This window comes from Nerophis ophidion, linkage group LG16 (genome assembly GCF_033978795.1).
Source record: "Nerophis ophidion isolate RoL-2023_Sa linkage group LG16, RoL_Noph_v1.0, whole genome shotgun sequence".
Taxonomy (NCBI): domain Eukaryota; kingdom Metazoa; phylum Chordata; class Actinopteri; order Syngnathiformes; family Syngnathidae; genus Nerophis; species Nerophis ophidion.
In genome coordinates this window covers 35613105-35640865 of record NC_084626.1, presented here as the reverse complement: position 1 = coordinate 35640865, position 27761 = coordinate 35613105, and the positions used below count along the sequence as shown (strand labels likewise).

General features: G+C 40.2%; 3 protein-coding genes across 3 annotated transcripts; 2 read left to right on the top strand and 1 right to left on the bottom strand.

Moving 5' to 3' along the window:
* The first annotated feature begins 333 nt into the window (after nucleotides 1–333).
* LOC133535319 (cytochrome c1, heme protein, mitochondrial) lies at nucleotides 334–5683 on the top strand. The gene is made up of 7 exons (XM_061875025.1): nucleotides 334–492; nucleotides 4108–4298; nucleotides 4393–4519; nucleotides 4595–4752; nucleotides 4825–4985; nucleotides 5161–5261; nucleotides 5326–5683. Exons 1-7 carry the CDS (start codon nucleotides 412–414, stop codon nucleotides 5428–5430), a joined length of 924 nt encoding a protein of 307 aa, XP_061731009.1. The 5' UTR covers nucleotides 334–411; the 3' UTR covers nucleotides 5431–5683.
* A 97-nt stretch (nucleotides 5684–5780) lies between these two features.
* On the bottom strand, nucleotides 5781–16504 carry pigu (phosphatidylinositol glycan anchor biosynthesis, class U). The gene is made up of 12 exons (XM_061875024.1): nucleotides 16217–16504; nucleotides 15782–15846; nucleotides 13836–13895; nucleotides 13454–13516; nucleotides 13247–13356; nucleotides 13055–13155; nucleotides 12891–12988; nucleotides 12663–12817; nucleotides 10997–11140; nucleotides 10786–10910; nucleotides 8133–8275; nucleotides 5781–6525 (listed from the first exon to the last, which is right to left on the bottom strand). The coding sequence occupies exons 1-12, from the start codon at nucleotides 16344–16346 to the stop codon at nucleotides 6412–6414; spliced, it is 1308 nt and encodes a 435-aa protein (XP_061731008.1). The 5' UTR covers nucleotides 16347–16504; the 3' UTR covers nucleotides 5781–6411.
* Nucleotides 16505–17952: 1448 nt separating this feature from the next.
* On the top strand, nucleotides 17953–27761 carry psmf1 (proteasome inhibitor subunit 1). Its single transcript, XM_061875026.1, has 7 exons — nucleotides 17953–18351; nucleotides 21577–21729; nucleotides 23523–23605; nucleotides 24917–25093; nucleotides 25168–25224; nucleotides 27281–27442; nucleotides 27510–27761. The coding sequence occupies exons 1-7, from the start codon at nucleotides 18223–18225 to the stop codon at nucleotides 27559–27561; spliced, it is 813 nt and encodes a 270-aa protein (XP_061731010.1). The 5' UTR covers nucleotides 17953–18222; the 3' UTR covers nucleotides 27562–27761.

The following is a 27761-nucleotide window of genomic DNA, read 5'->3' as shown; positions in this document are numbered from 1 at the left end:
TACTCTAGCTTTAATGTTGTTATTCTTACTAAACTACAACTATTTAGGTCGTGTGTGTGATTTTGTTTCTCCAAAGAAAACGGACAAACGTCGTCTACTATGGTAAAATCTGCTTAATCGACCTCTATTTTACAAAAAAAAATGTTAGGAAACATTGTTGCGTAAAGATCGAACTTGTCAAGTAAAGGTGTAGAATTAGACGTTTGCTTCTGGTCTGGCAGCTAATGTTGTCTTCAAAATAAGACGACTTTACGTTACGGTACGCATTAAAAAAATAGAACTTACCTAAGTTTTATTTTATTGTGAAAGTCCTGACCAGAGGCGTCTTCTACATCACTGTATTATGACAGTCCAAAACGGAAACGCAGTGTGTGGAGTAGAGTAGTGGCTTGTCAGAGCGTTGGAAACAAGATGGCTGCGCTACGAGCTGTGGTCCTCTCCGGCAGCGGGAGAGCCCTCCTCGGCACTCCCAAAACCATAAAGACACCCAAGGTACACAGGACATTATGTTTGAAAAACAATAACTCGGGGCGTGTATTCGAATTTGCGATTAATATCAATTGTGTTTTTACTGCGACCAAATGCTAGCAACCGAGCGGTTGAGACAAGGTCACCCGCGTTATGACACATCTTTAGGACACTCCATACTAAATTATTGTCTTTAATACATCATTATTATTTTTTTTACCTCAATAGTCCAACAGTAACTTCTAAACTAATGGAAATAAATGTGTAACATTACTGGCTAACCAAACCTAGCCTTTGCACTGGTTATCGAACTAATAATGCTGTGATAGCAACTAACTTAGCGATATTCTTCTAAATCGGGCAAGGCTGGGTACACATTAAACTGATTATCTGCGTGTATTTATCTCCTGTATTTATGGATTTTACATTTTACCGGCTGCCCTGTTTGCTGTGCGACCCCGTTTGATGCTAACGTGTTAGCATGTCAAGAACTGAAGATGACTTCCGGTTAGCAGCCAACCGCGTGTACATGCGCGTTAATACTGTTTTGAATTGTGCACCAATGTGTTTTTCGTAATGATAGGTGTGTTAAGTCATATTTTTGTGGGAAATTTTGTTTTTGCACCCTTTTTTGTCACTAAAACATTGCATGAAATATATGGTTGTTGCGTGTTTGTTTATAATAGGGTAGGATAGGATGGGTCTTTATTGTCATTGCACAAGTACAGCAAAACTTTGTTTTCAGCACAAACCTGTTCAAGATTAGACAAACAAACAGTGTACAGGGTTACAGAACAAGAACGCTGATGGGTCGCCGTAAGGCGCCCCGTAAAAGATGGGAAAAATGTAAACGCTGGGGAAGGATGAGTAAAAAAATAATATCTAGACTGGGTTGCTAAGTGGGCCCAGTCTGGAGTGGGAAAAAACCTCCATAGCAAAGCACATATACATATTACAACATACATCTTGAGATATCTAGCAACAGAAGGAAGGTATTTCATGGTCATGGTGGTAGGCCGCAGCTCTTCTGGCGCTGACCATCCATTAATCACCCCTATGGGATTTGCGTCAAGGGCGTTGGGTTGGGTTGGGGGGGGGGGGGGGGGGGTGGTTGTGTGTGTGTGTGTGTGTAAGCCCGCAGTATGTCACTGTTCTGCAGCCGTGATGTATTATGCAGTCGCTAGTCTAAAGTCAACAACAACAGGTGTGTGTTTCCATGAGAGACAAGAAGGGAGTTTGTTGTGTCTTCACCACACCGTCCTTCGGGAGAGTCTCGTAGCCAGGGAAACAATCCAAGTTAGAATGATTTGTATGCGAGTGAAAATAAAATTTGCTTTTCACTCTAAATTGTCTATGACTGGTCCTCAAAACCTGCGAGGTAGACAGTCCGATGTAATCCACGGTTCTTCCCGCATCCTCCAATCATTTGTGGCAGCTTTGGGGTACTTTGAAGACTGCCAGCAACTTCCAATTTGTCGACAAACCAGAGCAACGCTTACTCCAATCAGCAGATGTCCTATTGTCATAATTCCGAATAGGTGGATATCTTCCCATCGTCGACAGAAAAGGGTCGCCAGGCACGCGGCACTCCTTCTTCTCCCAAGAGTCCGTCGTGTGTCCAGCAACAACCGCTTCGTCATGACAGCAGGTTCCCCCAAACCCAAGATCTTGTCAATTTTGTTGAGGCCAGTTAAATAGTTCCAATGTTTAGATTTGGAGAGCAGTGCAAAAAGAGGCAACAAGAAAGTTAAGACAAGACAAAACAAAGAATCAAGCAGGAGAGATAAGGGAGAGAAAAGGGGAGCGTCCACCCTCGATGAGTGCCAGATCAAAAAGCTGACAAAAAGCATTATCGATCCATCCGTCCATCTTCGACTAATTGTCCCTCATGTGGTCGTGGGGGTTGCTGGAGCCTTTCCCAGCATTATAGTCCAAATTAAATTGAACACTCATTACTTCATACTAAGGCTGGGCGATATGGCCTTTTATTAATATCTCGATATTTTTAGGCCATGTCACAATACACGATATATATCTCAAAATTTTGCCTTACTCTTGAATGAACACTTGATGCATATAATCACAGCAATATGATTCTGTGTCTACATCAAAACATTCTTGTTCATACTTCATTAATATATGCTTATTTTAAACCTTCATGCAGAGAGGGAAATCCTAACTACCGTATTCCCTTGAATTTTCGCCGGGGCGCTAATAATTTGAAACCTATTCTCACTCATGTGCTTACCAAAGGCATGCGGTAAAAGTAAGAATGCGCTAATTATTTTAAAACCTTTTCTCACTCCGGCATTTACCAAAGGCATGCAGTAAAAATTTGAGTGTGATGTAAGCTTGGACCTTAAATCCTACTGAATAGCTCTTAATATTCTTCCCTTTATGCAATTTCAAATTACCGGTATTGAAATCAGCCTCCCCCATTTTGAAAATGATGACATGGGAAGTGTCACTCGTGACGTCACGAGTTTGACCAGGCGGTAATACTAAGTATGCGATAATTATTTTGCCAAACGAGTTTGACCCGGCAGTAATTCAAGGCAGGCGCATACTATATGCCCTGCGGCAATTCAAAGAACTACGGTAAGTCATTTTACCAAAACTGTATTTATTAAACATTTATTAAGCAGTGGCAAAAACATTTATGTAATTTCCAAAACAGAAAGTGCAAGATTGTCAGAGACATTTTAAAACAAGCTAATAGTGCACTTTTGTGCATGATGTCACTAAGATGACATTTCAAAACAACACTAAATTAAAATGAACTTTTTGTACAGAATGCCACTACAATAGTTTAAAACAAATAAAGTACATTTTTGTGCATGAAGTCACACAAGATATTTCAACAACTGTCAAATAAAAATGAGCTGCATAATGAGAAATCAAGTAGTATATGTTCTTCGCTATGTGGTAGGTTCCTGCGGATGGTATCTCCTTCTGTTGTTGACTATTTGTTTCATACTGTGTTGATGTGGAAATGGTTGCTTCTGCATTTTGTTGGTGTGGCACCGAACGGAGATGTTGACATGCAGAGTTTCAAGCACTCCTTATTTTCTAGCGGGTGACTTCTCAAATGATGCTACACATTAGCAGTGGTGCTACTTTTTGTAGAAACGCTTTTGCTGCTTAATTGTTCAACATCTTCCCGCTTGAAGCCAAACCACAAGCCAGACAATGGACCCCGTGCTGTTTTTCTTGGGAATTCATTCTTCTTTCATTTGTTACCAGATTCGCACCTTCTCTCTCTCATATTACCACCTGCACCACTCCGTTAGCATCACAGCTAATGTTACCATCACAGCTAATTTTACCATGTTGCTACCTGTCTGCTCCGCGGTAGCGTGTGACTTTGCACAAATGACGCCTGTAAGAAGGTGGGCTTGTTTTAAGTCTCTGTGAGAAGCAGAGACAAGAAAGAGTGAGAGCCTGTAGTGAAATGCCCGCAGCTAAAAGCAACTGCGTGAGAACGTATACTCGAATATCACGATAGTCATTTTCTATATTGCACAGAGACAAACCCGCGATATATCGAGTATATCAATATACCGCCCAGCCCTACTTCGTACATCGTACTATGTCAGCACATTGTGTTCACTTTATTTTTTATGGTTTACCCCCACACAGGCCAACATGTCTTTTGCCAGCCTGCCTCGCAGCAAAAAGATGGTCCTGACGACACTAGGCGTGGTCACAGCTGGCGGGGCGGGGCTCGCCATGATGCTGCACCAGTCTGTCAAAGCCTCAGATCTGGAGCTCCACCCACCTAACTACCCGTGGACCCACGCCGGACTCCTCTCGTCTCTAGACCACGCCAGGTTTGGCTGCATGGTCACATGACTCAAGTTACAGGTCAGCCTCCATCACGACGTGTAATGGGTTTTTCTCCCCCGCCCTCATGTGCACGTGCAGCATTCGCCGTGGTTACCAGGTGTACAAGCAGGTGTGCTCGGCCTGTCACAGCATGGAGTACCTGGCGTTTAGGAATCTGGTGGGGGTGTCACACACCGAGGAAGAGGTTAAGATCATCGCTGAAGAGGTGAGCTCTGGTTTATTTTGCTTATTATGAGTCCACAAAAACATGCGTAGTGTTAAAGAAGACTCCCTGCCCCAGGTGGAGGTAGTTGATGGACCTGATGATACCGGGGAGATGTTCACCCGACCCGGGAAGCCTTCCGACTACTTCCCCAAACCCTACTCCAACCCCGAGGCCGCCAGGGCGGCCAACAACGGCGCCCTCCCGCCAGACCTTAGTTACATCGTCAACGCTAGGTAACAAGTCGAGCTTTAACAGGAAGGTCATGAAACCGTACACATGTGATGGCTGACTTACTCCTCCCTCAGGCACGGCGGGGAGGACTATGTGTTCAGCCTCCTGACGGGATACTGCGAGCCTCCTGCAGGAGTGGCAGTAAGGGAGGGGCTCTACTACAACCCTTACTTCCCTGGGCAGGCTATCGGAATGGCTCCACCCATCTACAACGAAATTCTGGAATACGAAGACGGTAAGACGTCAATGTCTCACACATGCTGACACTTCAACTAATCATATCACACAAGTATGGTACCGTATTTTTCAGAGTATAAGTCGCACCCCCGGCCAAACTATGAAAAAAACTGCGACTTATAGTCCGAAAAATACGGTACTTGTAATCCTGCTAAGAGCTGTTGTTGCCATAGGAACCCCCGCCACCATGAGCCAGGTGGCTAAAGACGTGTGCACCTTCTTGAGGTGGGCGGCGGAACCAGAGCATGACCAGCGTAAACGCATGGGACTCAAGGTACGCTAACATGTTAGTCAAGCCACACGACAAGTTCTATGATGTTTGTTTCTTTGCGGTGCAGCTGCTGATGGGGTCGGCCATCTTGGTGCCTCTCATCTACTACATGAAACGACACAGGTGGTCGGTGCTCAAAAGTAGGAAGATCGTCTACAGACCACCTAAATAGACATGCATGGAGCATGTGAGGGGAACTACACACACGCATTCACACACAAACTGAGAAACTACAGAGACATGCCTTTCTCAGTGTATTCCTCCAGAAACGATAACCTTGCTCGCGTGTCATTCAAAGTTGTTTATCTGCTGGCAACAATCAACATGTGTCAACATCTGGTTTGATTGTCTGTTTGTTAAATTCTCAACGACCATGTGAGGATCACCTCTGTTTTACTGTACAAAATAAATTATATGAAATGAAACTTTTCAGTTGAATCGCTACTCTTTAAATATCCAGTAGTTAATCATTTATTACATGGAATCACCATCAAGCTACCCAAAGAGTACAAGCACACAGTGTTGAAGTAACATGTTTAATCTGCAATAACAAACTCTTGAACACATCAAAGTCTTCAGTACAATATAATAAATGTGAAACTCAGTAAAAAAAGAAAAAAAATCTTGTTTTTTTCTGTTAGTTTCATGGACATAGCCTTTCCATTTTGATTTTATTCATAAAAGTTTATTTCTTGTTTGAAGGAATGTCAACATTCAGTCACATGGTCCCAAATGGCAGAATCAATTAAACTTCTTATTCTAATCTACATTGTGTAAATTGATGAGGTCGTTATCATTCATCACTAGTTTGCTTAAGTTGTTCTGAAAAATCGAAATTCTAAAGTCATGGGAATGGAGATGTACTCGTCATCTGTGGGGATTTGTGATCATTTGACAAAAATAAATTAAATATGAACAGGAAAAGCTCTGAGATGCTCAAAACTCCAAATAAAAAAATCCCGCTTCAGGCTCGTCCTTTCAAAATAAGAGCCCTGCAGAAATGAGAATCACAGTTTGTGTCGTCAAATCCCAACATCCCTGCACTTATGTCCCTTATATCACAGGTCCTCCTTTGCCTGAAGAGCGGCGCAGCTTTTCATGTATTTGACCCTTGTCAGTTTGTTTGAGGGCTTGGCAAGAATCTTGGGGAGATTTACTTTAGAACCAAGGTGGCCTCAGAGCCGTCTTTTTTCTTTGGGTAGTATCCGTTAGTGAGATGGTGCTCCCTCCTCAAGAAGGCGTAGAAGTAATCTGACACTAATAATATCTGCAAAAAGAAAACGGTCAGTGAGTGGGCGCAGCTAAAAAACCATATAAAGGATGTTGAGGTTCAGAATGAACCGATGCTTTGAGGCCACCTGCATAATTGGAGGTACACTTTGGACAAAAAGCATAACACAACCAAATCAGGCTACATTCACACCAGTTGTAGTCGACCACTATTTGTATCCTGCTAATTATTATGATACTGTATATGTAGACAGAGTATAACAGTTCAACAAAACAACCAGGTTTTGACAAATAATTTACAACAACACTTAAGGACATATTTTACTATTCAGCCACAATTTTTCAGTCCAAACACCCCCAGCAAAAAGAATTACAGCACACTTAACACACCTTATTAAACAGTCCGTTCAGAGCAGCTAGTTTAGACGGGCTGACATGCCCTGGCCTGTCTCAACCCGCCGCCATATATATTTTTTTTAATTCATCATAATGAATGGTAAATCATTACTGGCAACCATACTTGCCAACCCTCCCGGATTTTCCGGGAGACTCCCGAAATTCAGCACCTCTCCCGAAAATCTCCCGAAATTCAAGCGGAGCTGGAGGCCGTGCCCCCAACATTGAGTCTAACCTGACTCAATGTTGTGACCCTCTTAAACAGGACAATACTGCCATTTACTGAACATAGAATAGAATGTAAATATATTCTACATTTGTTTTGAAGCCCACAGTAAAGAGACGTAACTTCATCACGTCGCCTGGTTGACTCCAACCCAATACATTACACCGTCGACAGGCAAAATGAAGAAATACGCTTGCAAGTTCCAGAACGATTAGAAACAAGAATTTCAGTTTATCCAGGAGCGTTCGAATAAATTTTGTACAACAGACTTCTCCATTTAACACGGCGGCCGAATGGATATTCAGCCATAAACGGTCAGCGAAGCACAAAGCATCCGCAGCACAGCATCATTCACAACCCAGTATTATGGGCCACCTCCCAAAATGAAGACCTGATGGTGTAACTTATGCTGAGACAAAGATGGCTATGCTGATAGCTGGAAGCAACATCCCGTTCTCATTTGCGGATGTCTACAACAAATCCGTGAAGGATGTTCCCGGATTCGGAGATCACTCGCCAATACAAATGGCAGAACAAAGGTTACTCAATTAGTGAAAGGTAAGTGTTGTTGTTTTTTTTTACAAACCAGCAAGCACAATACAGTTAGTAGAACTGTGTTTTTATTACTGTGTATTTGATAGGTGCCATCAGAAATTCAACTATATTTTATTTATATATGTATAATAAAATAAATATATATAGCTAGAATTCACTGAAAGTCAAGTATTTCATAAATATATATATATATATATATATATTTATGAAATATATATATTTATTAAAATAAGGGATTGGATGAACAGACAGCTAACCGGGAAGACCTAGCGGTGTACCACTTTTAGCCGCCTTACTATCATTCATTAACTGTGTACTCATACATCACAAAAATCTAAATGTGTTTAATGAGTGTGAGAAGAATATTACTGGATGAAAAAAATAACTATTTAATTGATGTCTCTTAGGTGTAGGTCACCATTTTTGCTACAAAGCGTCCAATGTCAGCTCATCAAAACAGGTATTACCTGAGCAATGTTGAACAGCAGCGTGGTTGCGTAGTAAAAGTTGGCGTTGGCGCTGCCGGCATAGATCCAGAGGTGCCAGAGAACCGGGAAGAGTGCAGAACAGGCCAGCATGACACAGGACACCAGGAAGATGTTTCTCAGGACTATGTGGACAAATAGATTACAAAATAGAACAGATTGTATCACTTATTGTGTTGGAGACTTTGAAATGTGTTAGTGGAGCTGTGCGAGTCCATTAAGCTAAGTAAGGACAGTGTTTGTTAGCAGGATAAATCCATCCCACAGTAACGTGTTAAAGGGGAAATGCACTTCTTAGGGAATTGTTCCTATCATTCACAATCATAAAAGACAGATGTTTTTTTTTAAACATTCTACATAGTAAATAAATGTGATTAAAAGTCTGCTTACAATGGAGCCTATAAAGCCCTTAAAAAACCTCCATTAAGATTGATATATACAGTACATCCTGTAAGTGTAGGTGTAATGTAACAGGTAAATTTATTATACTTAACATTTACATATATTTCTCGTTTTAAGCATACGCGGCGCATTAAATTCAGAAATGCATCATGACATTTGCTTTTTTTTTTTTTTTTTTTTAAAGCATCAATTATCACTGCAGACTTTATGATAGCTAAAAAACATAATAAAAAATCACATTCTGTACAATGTCTGCTGTCATTAGAATTCTGACTGCTAGGATGTTCATATATTCCCGTTTCGATAAAGAATGATTTATAATCCTCGCTAAAAAAGGGGGGTGGAACCAAGTGTCCTTTCATGTCATTCCTCGCCATTGCCGGGGTCTAAATTGGCTGTCTCCAACTTGTCGGAATATGTCTTCGTCCTTCTACTGTCCAGGTAAGAGGCATGACTTATGATCTACATTAAGTTTCATGAGAAAGGAAGCAAAGTGAAGTAAATTCTATTTTCACAGCGCTTTTCTCTAGACATTTAAAACGCTTTACATAGTGAAACCCATTTTGTAGATCTTAAAGGCCTACTGAAACCCACTACTACCGACCACGCAGTCTGATAGTTTATACATCAATGATGAAATATTAACATTGCAACACATGCCAATACGGCCTTTTTAGTTTACTAAATTGCAATTTTAAATTTCCCGGAAGTTTCGTCTTGAAAACGTCGCGGAATGATGACGTGTACGCGTGCATCACGGACTGCGCACACACACAGCTAAAAGTCGTCTGCTTTAACCGCATAATTACACAGTATTTTGGACATCTGGGTTGCTGAATCTTTTGCAATTTGTTCAATTAATAATGAAGAAGTCAAAGTAGAAAGATGGAGTTGGGAAGATTTTAGCCTTTAGCCACACAAACACACGGTGATTCCTTGTTTAAAATTCCCGGAGGTGAAGCTTTCCTATGGATCAGAGCGGTCAAGCGAACATGGATCCCAACCAAATGTCAACCAGAAGTTTTCGGTGAGGAAATTGTGGTCAAAAGTCGCCACTTACCGGAGATCGACTGAGCTTGTGCCGTCCATACAGCTGCCATCGACTTCTCTCAGACACTGGCCTCAAGACACCCGTGGACACACCCCTCCGAATATCAGGTACTATTTAATCTCGCTAAAACACTAGCAACACAATAGATAGATAAGGGATTTCCCAGAATTATCCTAGTAAATGTGTCTAAAAACATCTGAATCCGTCCCAATGCAATCGTCTTTTTTTTTTAAACTTGATTTTTTATTTTTTTATTTCTAGCCCTTCGCTATCAATATCCTTAAACATGAATCTTTCATCTTCGCTCAAATTAATGGGGAAATTGTCGTTTTCTCGGTCCGAATAGCTCTTTTTGTTGGAGGCTCCCATTAAAAACAACGTGGAGAGCCCTCACACGGGTGACGTCATCGTCTGCGACTTCCGGTAGAGGCAAGGCTTTTCTATTAGCGACCAAAAGTTGCAAACTTTATCGTTGATGTCTCTACTAAATCCTTTCAGCAAAAATATGGCAATATCGCGAAATGATCAAGTATGACACACAGAATGGACCTGCTATCCCCGTTTAAATAAGAAAATCTAATTTCAGTAGGCCTTTAAGGCTACATTCAAACCAGTCTGGGTGGAACTAGGAGCATGTGGGTAAAGTGTCTTGTCCAAGGACACAGCAGTGACTAGGATGGCGGAAGCAGGGATCGAACCTGGAACCCTCAAGTTGCGAGTGTGCCCACTCTTATCACCCGGGCCACGCTGAATAATGAAGCAGATGATCAGTCGATTATGTCAACATTGGCACACAAGCTCGGAATGACAGCGCTACTATAAATAGTTTTTCTGCGTTAGCACTTATAATTACAATATCAATAATACTTAGTTAATATTCAAGTCACAAAATGAAAAATGGCGCTTTATGGATGTTTTTTTTATTGGGTTTTATGGAAGGAATAGAGGACCTCCCATTGGCTCAGCTGTAAGCGGACATTTTTTTACATTTATTTACGAGTTAAAATGCATTTTTTTTTAAAAAGAATACATCCATTGCCATGTCTTTTATAGTGATTGTGAACGATTGTCAAAATTCCCCTAAAAAAGTGAAGTTCCCCTTTAAATTCAAAGATTATAAAGAAATCAACTCCCCTACAGTCTTCCTTCGAGGGCCTTGTGCTAACACAGCGATGTACTTACATTTGTGCAAGTGACTCCACACGGGGAGGAAGGACATGTACAGGGCGATGTCTCCAACTGTGGGGTAGGACTTGAAGATGGAGATGATCGCTAACTGCATGAAGATCAGAAATACCGGATGTTCCCTGAAAGGTACACACACTCATAATGACGCGCTGAGGGACAAAAAAAATTATTGACCATTAGAAAACGACCGTGGTGGAGGACTTACTTGAGTTTGATGGAGAGAGGGATAGTGTAGAAGAAGACATTTATCTGGAAAACGCAAAGGTAGAACAGGCGGAAGTGTTCAAACATCTCTGCGAAGAAATACCAGAATAAGCCGATGTTGGGGGTCAAGTCGGGGACGGAGAGACTGCGGGGAGACAAAATAAGATTGTGACATAATGTTTCCCACACATTCATTTATTTGTGGCAGTCCACCACAAAGATATTTTGAATTGCCTTGAATACATTTTGCACTCGTTTGTAAGAATCCTCGATGTTTATGCACATAATTTAAAGTGTGACTCTCGCCTCCAGTTTTGCTTATATTGGGATCGCTGTTTTCTATTAGTACAGAAGTCATCGCCTAGGTCAGCTTTCTTCCGCTTGAATAAATGAAGCAATAATGGCTTCTACGAAGTCTGTTGATGTTCTGTTCTCATGATAGTGGGAATGACAGCTGTGTTTTATTAATACATAGCATCAGACTGCAAAACAAAATAACTAAACTAAACTATTATGGCTAACCTGCACACGCTGATTTAAAACTACAGTTTAAAGTTGCTTAGTCCATCTGATAACTTTGTGTTCTCTGACTGGAAACCCGAGTGCTCAATAATTCCATTTAATACTGAAGACTACCTGTTTGCCCTCGCTAACAAACACATTTAAATGCATACTTGCCAAACTTGAGACCTCCGAATTTGTGAGATGGAGGGTCGGGGGGAGAGGGGAGGTGTATATATTTTCTAGTGTTTCTTATATATATGTGACGATAGATAGATAGATAGATGTGTATAGACAGACAGATAGATAGATAGATAGATAGATAGATAGATAGATAGATAGATAGATAGATAGATAGATAGATAGAATCCGTTCATGACAGAGTATATCCGTTTGGTCACCATGTTCAATGGACAAGTCTGATCTACAAAATTTGCAGGTAGCATATCCCTTCCTCTTCGAGCTGTCCTGGATGAACTGAAATTATTTTTTCCAATCATTTTGGAACTTGCAAGTGTACTTCTTACTCGTCAGCACCGTGTCTCTTCTTCATTCTTCTGCTTCGTCTCTTGTTATGTTTTTGGACATTACTACTTACCGTAGTTTTGAAGCAATGCATGATGGGAATCTGGATGTTGCGTGTCAGTGTATTAACGTGCCGGCTGGAATAATGCTTACTTTATGGGTTAAAGATATACCTATGGATAACGGAGACATATATAATAGTCTTCTCTTCAGGTGAGAGAGGATGCTAAAGGCAGTGCCTTTAGGCATGCCCCCAATACTGTTGTCCGGGTGGAAATTGGGAGAAATTCGGGAGAATGGTTGCCCCGGGAGATTTTCGGGAGGGGCACTGAAATTCGGGAGTCTCCCGGGAATATCGGGAGGGTTGGCAAGTATGGTTAAATGGGACCCAATAGGTATTATGTGCCTATCATGCAAAACAGATAATGACATCATCAATCCTCCCGCAATCTTACGCCACAGATGCAGTCCTGTGTTAAACACCACATGATCATCGCATAGCACCCGCATATCAGTGGCCCTGAAGGACACCGTAGTTAAAACTACAAGTCCACCTTTAAAGTCAAAGTTAAGTTAATTTATTAAAGACAAGAGACTAAAATTTCTACAACAATTCATGTAATGTAATGAACTTTTCTCACATGAAGCCGTAGACGGAGGGCAGGAAGTCCCAGGAGCCCAGCAGGAAAAAGGAGAGGCAGATAGTGACGAAGAGACTGCCCAGATACATGAAAGCGTACTGAGCCACAAACCACCAGAAGCTGACCCGTCGTATGTTGATAGGGATGAATTGGCGCTGGACACACACACACACACGCACATAATCACTTGATGTCAGCCATGTTGGACAATGTTTGTGAAAACCAAACCTGCATCAAGTAGAGCAGCGCGCCAGTGCATAGAGACAAAGGATAAATGCTTTGGTACGTCGCCAAGGCCAAGAAGATGGCGCTCAGCAGCACATTTCCTGCAAGGAATTCCAAGAAAAGTGTCACACTGATGTTTCTGCATAAGGTCAAATGTGCGACTTTACCTTTAATGGTGGACAGGATGAAGAGGGACACCACGGCGTTGTTCAGGCCGCAGGTTGACTTGGCGACGCAAGACAAGATGGTGAAAGGGTTCAGTAAATAACTGCCATCGAAGAGCAGAGAATGGGGGGATGAGTATATACACTCAGCGGCCACTTCATTACAATGGAATGTAATCCAGACAGTGTACTTACAACATGGCCACCTTAAGGGGGATGTAATACATCTCATTGGGGCTCCTGACAAGCTCATGACAATCAGGGGGGTAGCGGTCAGCTTCAAGGGCGTATTTCTGCTTCCTGAACTGAAGTAAAGTTTAACAACGTCCGTGTTTAGGAAATAGTACTTACAAAATGTGATGATACATATTAGTTTCAGATCATGTTCACTAGCATGCGCACCACTTGCTTGTTGTAGTCCTGCACAGCATAGTAGAGCGCCACAGCAACGATGCCATCGGCCAGCTAGATAGACACAAGAGCAGGGGAAGAAAAGGTTATTTGTCACTGTTGCATATACAGTAAGTCAAGAATAGTATACAGTAGACCCTGCAATGTAAAAATGCTTTAAGTTTGTTACGAGTTTACTAGGAGATTAAGCAACAATTGGTAGAAAAATAAGCATTTTATCTTCAGGTTCCACGTATCATCATACGAGACAACCTTGTAAGATTTCAGCCCAGGAGGCACCAAAGCAAGAAAATTTTCTCATTTTAGGATGATCTTTTTTCTCCCTATAATTCCACAACTATTTACCGGCTTTAAGTAAGCATACATTACTCACCATGAATGTTATCTCTGCATAATCCACCAGGAAGTGGAAGAGGTAGATGATGAGTGGCGTCTATGGAAGCAATAAATAATAATACAAATAATTTATAATGGCCAACCGTTGCAAACACGCTGCAAAAGTCAGAACACTTCAAATAGAGGAATGCCTTTAAACAAATGCAGTAGATAAATGCTGCAAATTAAAAAATAGTGCACACAGATGCTACAGGGAAAAAATGGACATATAGAAAAATGATGCAAAATGCCAAACGCACACAAACTCAAAAAACAATCGCATGAAAGAAATGCTGCAAGTTCAAAAACAAATGGTACTTTGCCAAACCTGAGAGATGTCCAGAGGAAAAATGGCTGACGAACCTGGCTGTAATATTTTACAATATTACAATCGCTTGTGGTAGCTAATATTAGCGTTACTAAGTGGCCTTGCGGTTAGAGCAGGGGTCGGGAACCTTTTTGGCTGAGAGAGCCATACAAGCCAAATATTTTAAAAAGTACTTCCGTGAGAGCCATATAATATTTTTTTAAGACTGAACACAACTATATGCGTGCATTTTTAAGTAAAACCAACATTTTTAGAGTATAATAAAATAAGTCTCTTATTCTTTTTAATAACACCTTTATTCTGAAGCGAACCAACAATAAATAAATTATTCTTACCATTAATGCGACTTCTTGAACAGGTGCGGTAGAAACCAGATAGATGGATTAAAATGCATGAGAATGTTTTATATTTTGAACGTTATTTTTGACACTGTGACTACCAGCAGAATTATTCATTACTTATCGTGTTAAACAATGTCAGCTAAGTTTTATCTGAAAGCCAGGTGCAGTCATCAAAAGAGCCACATCTGGCTCTAGAGCCATAGGTTCCCTACCCCTGGGTTAGAGTGTCCGCCCTGAGATAGGTAAGCCGTGATTTCAAACCCCGAGTCATACCAAAGACTATAAAAATGGGACCAATTACCTCAATGCTTGACACTCAGCATCAAGGGTTGTAATTGGGGGTTGAATCACCAAAAATGATTCTCACCTCCCAGGGGGTGATCAAGGGTGATGGGTCAAATGCAGAGTAATCATGGGTAGCTTAACTTTAACTTTAAGAATAAGCATACTTGCCAACCTTGAGACCTCCGAATTCGGGAGATGGAGGGAAGGGGTGGGGTTTGAGGTGGAGGGAGGAGTTAAGGTGGGCGGGATTTGGTGGTAGCCGGGGTGTATATTGTAGCGTCCCGGAAGAGTTAGTGCTGCAAGGGGTCCTGGGTATTTGTTCTGTTGTGTTTATGTTGTGTTACGGTGCGGATGTTCTCCCAAAATGTGTTTGTCATTCTTGTCTGGTGTGGGTTCACAGTGTGGCACATATTTGTAACAGTGTTAAAGTTGTTTATACGGCCACCCACAGTGTGACCTGTATAGCTGTTGATCAAGTATGCATTGTATTCACTTATGTACCGTATATTATATATGACTTGGCCGGCAAGCTGTTTGTTTGGAGGAAAAGCAGACGTGACGACAGGTTGTAGAGGACGCTAAATGCAGAGCCTTTAAGGCACGCCTCCAATATTGTGGTCCGGGTGGAAATCGGGAGAAATTCAGGAGACTGGTTGCCCCGGGAGGTTTTCGGGAGGGGCACTGAAAATCAGGAGTCTCCCGGAAAAATTGGGAGGGATGGCAAGTATGACAATAAGACCAATGAGAGAACATTTTTGCTATGGTGTGTGTGTGTGCGAGACAATCATGGGTACTTTAACTTTAACAATAAGACCAATGAGAGAGCATTTGTTCTATGGTTGGTGTGTGCGTGTGTGTGTGTGTGTGTGTGTGTGTGTGTGTGTGTGTGTGTGTGTGTGTGTGTGTGTGTGTGTGTGGACATCTGTGTTTTTGGAGCGTTTTGACGTCGCTGTCAGTCACCATCACTTAAAATGCAAATTATATTCTCACCTCATGGAAAACATCTCCAGAATAGGGCGAAACTCCCAAGTCGAGTAGAGCCAAACCTTCAACCACTGAAAGGAAACAAAGTCTCTTAAGGACACATAAATTTGGCTTTTTATAGACCAACATTATAGAGCCACCTCATAAGAATCAATGCATTGTGAAAGCGGGAAACTGTCACCTCCTATCTTGTGTTTTTAACTGACACTTGTTTTGCTTTGTTTTTAAAGGTGTTTACAACTCCTTCGGCTCAATACAAAAAAATAAATAAATATTGTAAAACCTCAAGGCCAACAGTGAAGACGCATTGCAAAAAATACACAAAACATTGACAGGATGCTAACACGGCAGCAGGTAGGTGGGCTAACCGGTTTGTGCTCCACCGGCCCGGAAGCATCAGAAAAGAAGAAATAGTAATGGAAAAAAAAACTACCGACTTACCTCTTTTCCAGGCAGTTAACGGAGACACCACTTCCACTCTCTCGGCAATTATATCCGCTAAAGAGGACCTAAAAAGAGCTGCTCGAACAGTGACAGCCACGACCAGCAGCAGAGTCAGCGGCGCCGCCATCTTGGCATCTACACCCCGCGCGGGACCAATGAGTCTTTCAATGGACTTTAGCTCATGCTAACACCACAAAGGCGCATATATTTAAAAAAAAACGTGCATTAAAATTATTCAAGTTGTATATTCATTAAGTAATTTTGACAATGTATTTTCAGAAACACCCCAGTACAGGGGTCATCAACGCGTAAGGACCAGATGAGTAGCCCGCTGGACTGTTCTAAAAATAATAATAAATACATTTTGATTTAATTCTTCGTTTTAGCTTCTGTTTTTTCGAACGAAGAATATTTGTGAAATATTTCTTTGAACTTATTATGATTAAAATTTAAAAAACAAAACATTCTGGCAAATCTAGAAAATCTGTAAAATCAAATTTAAATCTTATTTCGAAGTCTTTTGAATTTCTTTTAAAAATGTTGTTCTGGAAAATCTAGAAGAAATAATGATTTGTCTTTGTTAGAAATATAGCTTGGTCCAATTTGTTATATATTCTAACAAAGTGCAGATTGGATTTTAACCTATTCAAAACATGTCATCAAAATTCTAAAATTAATTTTAATCAGGAAAAATTACTAATGATGTTCCATAAATCATTTTCTAAAAAATGTTCTCTTCTTTTTTTCGGTTGAATTTTGAGTCGAAATTGAAGATAAACCATGTTTAAAAATGTAATTTTCTTTATTTCCTGTTTTCTCCTCTTTTAAACCGTTCAATTAAGTGTTTTTTCATCATTTATTCTCTACAAAAAACCTTCCGTAAAAGGAAAAAAAAATGTACGACAGAGTGACAAACAGAAATAAATGGGTAAATAAATGGGTTGTACTTGTATAGCGCTTTTCTACCTTCAAGGTACTCAAAGCGCTTTGACACTACTTCCACATTTACCCATTCACACACACATTCACACACTGATGGAGGGAGCTGCCATGCAAGGCGCCAACCAGCACCCATCAGGAGCAAGGGTGAAGTGTCTTGCTCAGGACACAACGGACGTGACGAGGTTGGTACTAGGTGGGAATTGAACCAGGGACGCTCGGGTTGCGCACGGCCACTCCTTCACTGCGCCACGCCGTTTTCTCTCTCTCTCTCTCTCTCTCTCTCTCTCTCTCTCTCTATATATATATATGTATATATATATATATATATATATATATATATATATATATATATATATATATATATATATAATATATATATATATATATATATATCTGTAGAGATGAAGTATACATATATATATATATATCTGTAGAGATGAAGTATATATGTATATATATATATATATATATATATATATATATATATATATATATATATGTACACCGCCTTCCGCCCGATTGTAGCTGAGATAGGCGCCAGTGCCCCCCGCGACCCCGAAAGGGAATAAGCGGTAGAAAATGGATGGATGGATATATATATATATATATATAAATTAAAGGTAAATTGAGCAAATTGGCGATTTCTGGCAATTTATTTAAGTGTGTATCAAACTGGTAGCCCGATCGTATTAAACAGTACCCAAGATGTAGTTCTTGGTTTCAAAAAGGTTGGTGACTCCTGCCCCAGTAGTTACACACATGAGTAAAGAGTGCGGAACTACATTGTTAGATTATGTTTTAAGGGGGACATGTTAGTCGTCGGGATCAAAACACAATTGACGACGCCATTGGAAGTACAGTTAGAGGTTTTACGACACTGATAGTTGATTAGTCATTGTATTATAATATAATTTTCCTGTTCAGCTAAAAAAAATCGTGTTATTTGTAGTCCTTCCTTGAGCTATTACATTGACAACCTCTAAAAGGGGCAGTGCGAGCGTCGTGAAGCCGTCGCTGTATTGTGTATTGAAGACATTTTTGCTTTCATTTCGGTCGGAGCCATGGCGGGCTTAGAGCTGTTGTATTCGTGCTGTGGTGAAAACATATCTTCTCCTCAAGACGCCATCGTATGTCTCGTTCACTGGGAAGTCATCAAAAGCGGATATAAGTGCGTCGGCTCCGGGGACGAGGTGAGCAACGTCATCATCCCCAATCTCCCATTAACTTGTTATCGTTTTTAATACCTTAAGTGTTTTTAAAATGGATATTTGTCATGCTATGGATAGTCAACATTCGTACATGTTTGTATACATTTGTAGACGTCGAAGCCCCCGTTTACACAATCAATCAGACCTAAACTGTTTCAGTGTTCATTTCTTAGATGATGCTATTGTTGATGACTGAAGTGCTGTTATCAACCAAACCCCCCTCCCCCTCCACATCTCATCCCCCGGATTGTCCATCCATCCATTTCCTACCGCTTATTCCCTTTGGGGTTGCGGGGGGCGCTGGTGCCTATCTCAGCTACAATGAGGCGGAAGGCAAAGTACACCCAGGACAAGTCGCCACCTCATTGCAGGGCCAACACAGATAGACAGACAACATTCACACTCACATTCACACATTAGGGCCAATTTTAGTGTTGCCAATCAACCTATCCCCAGGTGCATGTTTTTGGAAGTAGGAGGAAGCCGGAGTGCCCGGAGGAAACCCACGCTTTCACGGGGGAGGACATGCAAACTCCACACAGAAAGATCCCGAGCCCGGGATTGAACCCAGGACTATTCAGGACCTTCGTATTGTGAGGCAGACGCACTATCAATCAATCAATCAGTCAATTATTATTTATATAGCCCTAAATTACTAGTGTCTCAAAGGGCTGCACAAACCACAACACAAACCACAACGACATCCTTGGTAGACCCCACATAAGGGCAAGGAAAACTCACACCCAGTGGGACTCACACCCAGTGGGACGTCGGTGACAATGATGACTATGAGAAACCTTGGAGAGGACCGCATATGTGGGCAACCAGTTGTCATGCACCACAAAATGTGTGAATAATTGAGTTTTCCCTCTTCATTTCATTTCTATAGCCTAAAAAATGGTCATCAAACCGTAGCACTCTTGAGTAGGTGTGAGAGTTTTAAGTGGCATTGTGGCTCGGAAAATTGGCCTTCCACTCTCTGCATTCCATAGACCAGTGGTTCGCAACCTTTTTTCAGTGATGTACCCCCTGTGAACATTTTTTTAATTCAAGTACCCCCTAATCAGAGCAAAGCATATTTGGTTGAAAAACCCCGTGACCCCGAAAGGGAATAAGCGGTAAAAAATGGATGGATGGATGAAAGAGATAGAGAAGTAAAATACAGCACTATGTCATCAGTTTATGATTTATTAAATTGTATAACTGTGCAAAATATTGCTCATTTGTAGTGGTCTTTCTTGATCTATTTGGAAAAAAAAGATATCAAAATAACTAAAAACTTGTTGAAAAATAAACAAGTGATTCAATTCTAAATAAAGTTTTCTACTCATAGAAGTAATCATCAACTTAAAGTGCCCTCTTTGGGGATTGTAATAGAGATCCATCTGGATTCTTGAACTTAATTCTAAACATTTCTTCACAAAAAAATAAATATTTAACATCAATATTTATGGAACATGTCCACAAAAAATCTAACCGTCAACACTGAATATTGCATTGTTGCATTTCTTTTCACAATTTATGAACTTAAATTCATATTTTGTTGAAGTATTAGTCAATAAATATATTTATAAAGGATTTTTGAATTGTTGCTGTTTTTAGAACATTTTAAAAAAATCTCATGTACCCCTTGGCATACCGTCAAGTACCCCCAAGGGTACGCGTACCCCCATTTGAGAACCACTGCCATAGACGAGATTAAGCTAAGATTAGCAGCCCTAAATAAGCCTGCAGGTCATTCTCATCCAGCTGTCTCCATATTTTTGAAAACCCTCCAGATTTGTCATCTCCAAGATTATTTTTTCTATTGCTGGTGTGATAAACAGGTAGAATGTAGAGACAATGTCATTTGCATACCTTGTGGGTCCTGGGGTCATCTTTATGATGTTTTGTTCTGCATGCCTGCCGTGTTGGTCATATGCTGCTCAGTACCATGTTATTTTGCCATATTTTGAAAGGATAGTCTTTCTTTCAGCTTCAGGGTTTTCTTCTTCTTCTGAAGATGATTCATCATACAATTTAACTTTTTGCAACTCAACGCCAAAAAAACGGAAATGCTGATTATCGGTCCTGCTAGACACCGACCTATATTTAGTAATACAACTTTAACATTTGACACATAGAAGTAATCATCAACTTAAAGTGCCCTCTTTGGGGATTGTAATAGGGATCCATCTGGATTCATGAACTTAATTCTAAACATTTCTTAACAAAATAAAAAATCTTTAACATCAATATTTATGGAACATGTCCACAAAGAATGTAGCTGTCAACACTGAATATTTAATTATTGCATTTGTATAGTTGCATTTCTTTTCACAGTTTATGAACTTATATACATATTTTGTTGAAGTATTATTCAATAAATATATTTATAAAGGATTTTTGAATTGATGCTATTTTTAGAATATGTTTCAAAAATCTCACATACCCCTTAGCATACCTTCAAGTATCCCCAGGGGTACGTGTACCCCCATTTGAGAACCACTGTCTTAAGGTATTCATGTGTGATTTCCACAAGCGTCTGCACAGACAGAAGGAGGAACACGGGCATGTCTGGATGACTCGCCTTCATTTTTCCAGTGGTTACCTCCGAGTTACGAAACCGCTTTATTATGAACCTGGGTGTGGCGTTTTTTTTCAGACGTCAATTCCTGTGTGGGGCACGGTCTTTCTGTCATCACTTCCTCTCCCAACTCATTTTGTAAACAATCAATGAATCCATACAAAGCTAAGAGTCGGAGATTCAAGAAATAATTCCGCACGTACCTGTGTAAAAAATTGTCAGAGGAGGGGGACCTTAAACGATAGTTTAGTGAGGCTGAAACGGGGCTTTGGCTAAATAATTATTTGTTTAAGGGGTTATGTGTAGACATAGCCTAATAAGAAACAACATGTGATGCACATTAATGACACATGAGCTGTTCATCTCAGTCCTGATTGAGAAGATCATAGCACCTACCCAGCAGATTGCGCTCACAGCCCATCCATCCATCCATTTCCTACCGCTTAATCCCTTTTGGGGTCGCGGGGGGCGCTGGCGCCTATCTCAGCTACAATCGGGCGGAAGGCGGGGTACACCCTGGACAAGTCGCCAGCTCATCGCGCTCACAGCCATTAGAGGGCATATTTGAATCGTAGCTACAAATAAGCACCTGGGGGCTTTGATGTTTATGTTCATCTTTTTGTTATGCTTTTACCTGGCAGCCTCGAAGCAGCGACAAGAAGTCAGAGTTGTTGCCATTAGACTGGAGCAGCAACAAGGTGGAGTACACGCTCAGGTACACGTCAGACCTCGGAGACGTCCAGTTGCTGCTCAAAGCGCTGCTGGTGGACTCTGCACTCGTCTTCAACCTGATGGTAAGTTACCTTACATCCTGCATGTCCCTGTCCTGCCTGTTGTTAGCACGCCCACAGTGGTGGTCGTGTTTGAGTGCTCTTTTTGTCACATTGTGTTTCATTTTTGTGGCTCATTTTTGTATGTACTTGTGTCTAATTTTGTGTCACATTGTTGGTTACATTTTTGTGTAATTTTTGGTCTCGGTGTTGCATTATTTTGTAATGTTGTGACCTATTTTTCTGTCTTACAGTATGTCTCATTGTGTATCTCAATTTGAGTTTCACCTTTATGTGTCATTGTCTTGTTCCGTCCCATTTTTACAGTATGTCTCCTTTTGTATCTCATTTTTCAATCAATCAATCTTTATATATATATATAGCCCTAAATCAAAAGTGTCTCAAAGGGCTGCACAAACCACAACGAGATCCTTGGTAGAGCACACATAAGGGCAAGGAAAACTCACCCCAGTGGGATGTCGGTGACAGTGACAATGATGACTACGAGAAACCTTGGAGAGGACCGCATATGTGGGCAACACCCCCCCCCGTCTCCCCCAGGGGACCGAAAGCAAAGGATGTCAAGCGGGTCTAACATGATATTGGGAAAGTCTAACATAACCGTGAGAGTCCAGTCCAAAGTGGATCCAATATAGTAGCCAGAGTCCCGTCCAAAGTGGAGCCAGCAGGAAACCATCCCAAGCGGAGGCGGATCAGCAGCGCAGAGATGACCCCAACCGATACACAGGCGAGCGGTCCATCCTGGGTCCCGACTCTGGACAGCCAGTACTTCATCCATGGCCACCGGACCGGACCCCCTCCACAAGGGAGAGGGGGACAGAGGAGAAAAAGAAAAGAAACGGCAGATCAACTGGTCTAAAAAGGGGGGTCTATTTAAAAGCTAGAGTATATAAATGAGTTTTAAGATGAGACTTAAATGCTTCTACTGAGGTAGCATCTTGAACTGTTACCGGGAGGACATTCCAGAGTACTGGAGCCCGAATGGAAAACGCTATATAGCCCGCAGACTTCGGGCTAGGGGGGGAGGAGGCAGCGATGACCAAGAAGAACGCGGAGTTGGAATATAATTACAACACTTTATGTACATATTTATATACATATTTATATAATATTTCTAATATTTCTATAATATGTAACTACAAGCTCCATTAACAGACAGAGTCCCATTGCTTTTATGAGCGGTCGAGTGAGTCAAAAGCCGGAAAAAAATAAAATAAAATAAATATTTTATATTTATTTTTATTTTATTTTTTTAATTTGTGGCAGCCGTAATTCTTTCGTGGCGGGCCGCCACAGATAAATGAATGTGTGGGGAACCCTGCATTAGCTTGTTGTAGTGCAGACTAAAAGAGCAGTAAGGTGTAGATTTAAATAGATTACTGTACAGATGAATATATTGCACTTATTGCATATGCATCTACGTTTATTGATGTATGTTATATTGTCTTTGTATTCCAGCGAGTTAATCCATTTTTGGGGGGAATTGAGGGATCTATTATGATGCGATCAAGCGTCTCATGGCCTGAGGGAAGAAGCTGTTACGGAAGCTGGAGGTTCTGCTAAGGAGGCTGCGGAAACTTTTTCTAGAGTCCAGCAGGGAAAACAGTCCTTGGTGGGGGTGGGAGGAGTCTACAGATTTTCTGAGCCCTGGTCAGGCAGCGGCTTTTTGCGATTTTTGTGTCTCATTCTTGTGTATTACATTTTTGTGTTGTTGCATGTTTTATCGTGTCTCATTTTTATATTCTATTATTGAGTCACATAGGGTATCTCATTTTTGTGTGTTATTGTTTGCGTAGAACCGCGGTACACAGCAGGGCTCCGACTTGATTGTCAACCTGAACGAGCACGTGGACAAAGACCACTTGCACGCCTTCGACAGGTGTGTTGGTGTGTGACACAAAAACAGCATATTTTTGTAATCTGTTTCATTCACTACGTTTTCATGCACGAAATTAGTCTGATTTCTCAAATAGTTTGGTTTTTCTATTTTCACACCTACTTGTGAAGTCCATGTACCCATGCACAATCTCAAATGCGACTATTGGTCATACCTGTGTACATCCCGTACACTGGGGGGTGCTTATTTTCTCTCAGCGCGGATTAATGTATTGCTTTTCCGGTTGACTTTGACGTCAAATTTAAACAGTTTAGCTTTGTTGTACCTGACGTCTGCTGTAATATTGGCACAGATTACAAATAGTACATCTCCAATGGCTATGCTGATGTTAAATAGTAATAATCAGTCAAGAAATGTACTTAGATTGCGCCACGAACATGACGCTACAATTAAGAAGGTCTCCGAGTTATTGCAGGTCCGAAGCAAAGAAAGACTTGCGGGTGAGAATTTTTTGTAAAGGAATTTTCAGACGTAGAATAATTTAAACAACATTTTCAAATGTCTCTGAGTTTATTTAAAAGGGTCTGTGGATTAATGGAAGGCGTTTTAAATCCAAAGGAAAATACTATTTGTGCCCCAATATCGCTCCAGAGGGGAGGTAGGTTGCTATTGCTTTGGACAAGTTCTCCAGTTGTGTGGGATATGGAGTTGTTGCTTTTCAGTTTGGAGTCCACAAATGCAGCACGAATAAGGTTTGTGTACGCTTTATTTTTTGCCTTTAATATACTTGTTTTTGTTCAGTAGTGTCATCGTATTTGTTATTCTTGAGCTAGAAAATGTTTGAAGAGGACACGAAAATCAGAAGTATTTATTCCCTTTTCAGAAGTATATATTCCTATATTGGATACAATTCTAATGGAATTTGTCTGAGGGCTATCTGGATGAAGGGGGCATTCTCTATTGCCTTAGTTACCTTCTTTATAAATTCTCCCATCGATGCAATTCAAAATGTTCTGTTCTTTTCATTTGTAAAGCAATTAAAATATCCTCTAAATTCAAGTTGTTGCCTGTTTTGATTGTTTCGTATCTCCTTCCGGTTTATATCTCGCGCGTTGACAGCTGCACACACCCCCTTGAGAGATTTGGTTTTCAATCCCATAATCCAGGTGTTTTAGTCCGGTTTCTCAAAAATCGAACACAATCGGATTAAGGGGTTTCCATGGGTTGTAGGATGCTTATTTACAGCCGAACTGTTTGAGAAATCGGACAAATTTAGTGTGAGTACACACTCACTAACTCACCGTGAGAGACGTCTTCACTGTAACACAAAAAGTTGATGTTTGCTTTGTCAAGAGTCTTTAAGGACGTTGGCGGCCTGGCAGCAACAATCAAAAGTCAGCTGCTGCCATCCAGGGACAAGCGGACACAAGCGCAGGCGGAGCGGAGCAGGCGGCCGCAGCGGGAGGACGATGATGACGACCCTCTCCGTGTCCCCGGCAGACACCCCCGCCATGGAGCTCAGGGACAATGGTCAGCACTTGGTTACAAACACTGTTACAAGCTTTTGTTAATGGTTACTGTTGTCAATGTGTGTTTAATTTCAGGCCTGATGCTGTTGTTCCACCTTTCTCTGTGGGAGGAGCAGATCTAGATCCATTGGGGTGAGTCCACTCACCAACAACATTGCTTTGGTCAAAAACTAAACAGCACATTTATAATTGTGCTTTTATGTGTTGTGTGTGTATGTATGTATATATATATATATATATATATATATGTATATACTATACATATATCTGTATATGTGTGTGTATTTGTATATATGTATACATATGTATATATTTATTATATATATATTCATGTATATACAGTATCTGTGTGTATATATATTATGTATGTATATATATATATATATTTTGTGTATATATACATATGTATATGTATGTGTATTTGTATATATTTCTATATATGTATGTATACGTATATATATATATGTGTGTATATGTATATATGTGTGTGTGTATACACATATATATATATATATATATATATATATATATATATATATACTATACATATATCTGTATATGTATGTGTATTTGTATATATGTATACATATGTATATATTTATTATATATATTAATGTATATACAGTATCTGTGTGTGTGTATATATATATATATATATATATATATATATTATGTATGTGTATATATATATATATATATATTTTGTGTATATATACATATGTATGTGTATTTGTATATATTTTTATATATGTATGTATACGTATATATATATATGTGTATATGTATATATATATATATACACGCACACACATACATACATATACTTTATATATATGTATATATATATGTGTGTATTAGGGCTGCGAATCTTTGGATGTCCCACGATGCGATTCAATATCGCTTGTTGGGGTAGCGATTCGATTATATATCGATTTTTTTCGATTCAACTCGATTCTCAAACAATATTTTTCTGATTCAAAACGATTCTGTATTCATTCAATATAGGATTTCAGCAGGATCTACCCCAGTCTGCTGACAGAGTAGTACATTTTATTAAAAAGCTTTTATAATTGTAAAGGACAATGTTTTATCAACTGATTGCAATAATGTAAATTTGTTTTAACTATTAAACGAACCAAAAATATGAAAATATTGGACACAGTGTGTTGTCAAGCTTATGAGATGCGATGCAAGAGTAAGCCACTGTGACACTATTGTTCTTTTTTTATTCTTATAAATGTCTAATGATAATGTCAATGAGGGATTTTTAATCACTGCTATGCTGAAATTATAACTAATATTGATACTGTTGTTGATAATATTCATTTTTGTTTCACTACTTTTGTTTTTTTCTGTGTCGTGTTTGTGTCTTCTCTCAATTGCTCTGTTTATTGCAGTTCTGAGTGTTGCTGGGTCAGGTTTGGTTTTGGAATTGGATTGCATTGTTATGGAATTGCTGTGTATTGTTTTGTTGGATTGATAAAAATAAAAAAAATTTAAATCGATTCTGAATCGCACACGGTGAGAATCGCGATTCAAATTCAAATCGATTTTTTCCCACACCCCTAGTATGTATGTATGTATATATATGTATGTAAATATATACATATATACATATGCATGTATGTATGTATTTATGTATGTGTATATATATATATATATATATATATATATATATATATATATATATATATATATATATATATATGTATATGTGTGTATATATATATATATATATATATGTGAAGTGAATTATATTTATATAGCGCTTTTTCTCTAGTGACTCAAAGCGCTTTACAAAGTGAAACCCAATATTTAATTTTTTACATATAAACCAGTATGGGTGGCACTGGGAGCAGATGGGTAAAGTGTCTTGCCCAAGGACACAACAGCAGTGACTAGAATGGCGGAAGCGGGAATCGAACCTGCAACCCTCAAGTTGCTGGCACAGCCGCTCTACCAACCGAGCTATACCGCCCCATATATATAAAGTATATGTATGTATGTGTGTGCGTGTATATATATATATATATATCTATAAATATATATATATATATATCTATATATATATATATATATATATATAAAATATAATGTATGTGTGTGTGTGTGTGTGTGTGTGTGTATATATGTAGCTTTAGAAGTTAGCTTGGAACCCGCTAACGTAACCATGATGGCTTCATGGCAGGTCTGGCGTTGGGGGTGGGATGCTCCTGGATCCACTGAGGTCCGGTTACCCTCGCTCCGGTTTTGATCCATCCAGCGGGATCCCAGACATCTTGCCCCCTGGAGCAGTACCCCCTGGGGCCCGCTTTGACCCGTTCGGACCGATCGGACGCCACAGACCCGGGTGAGACACACAGACAGATCATTCTTTCGCCTCATTTCGGCTCATGGAGGTTCATTCTTTTCCTCAGGCCGGATCCAGACCACATGCCCCCCCCAGGCTATGACGACATGTTCATGTAGCGCCACTCACTGCTTCCTGTTCGCTAGCCAATCAGAAAGCTCTTCATCCTCGTTTGATAACTCTCATTGTCTACTTCTGAGAGTGGAGGATTTGTAATGAAACCTTGGAAACTCTGCAGCACTTTGTTCCGCTCCTTACAACTCAAAGTTGTCATTTATTAAGTAAATAAATAAAATAAAAGCTTTTTTTTTGTGGAAAA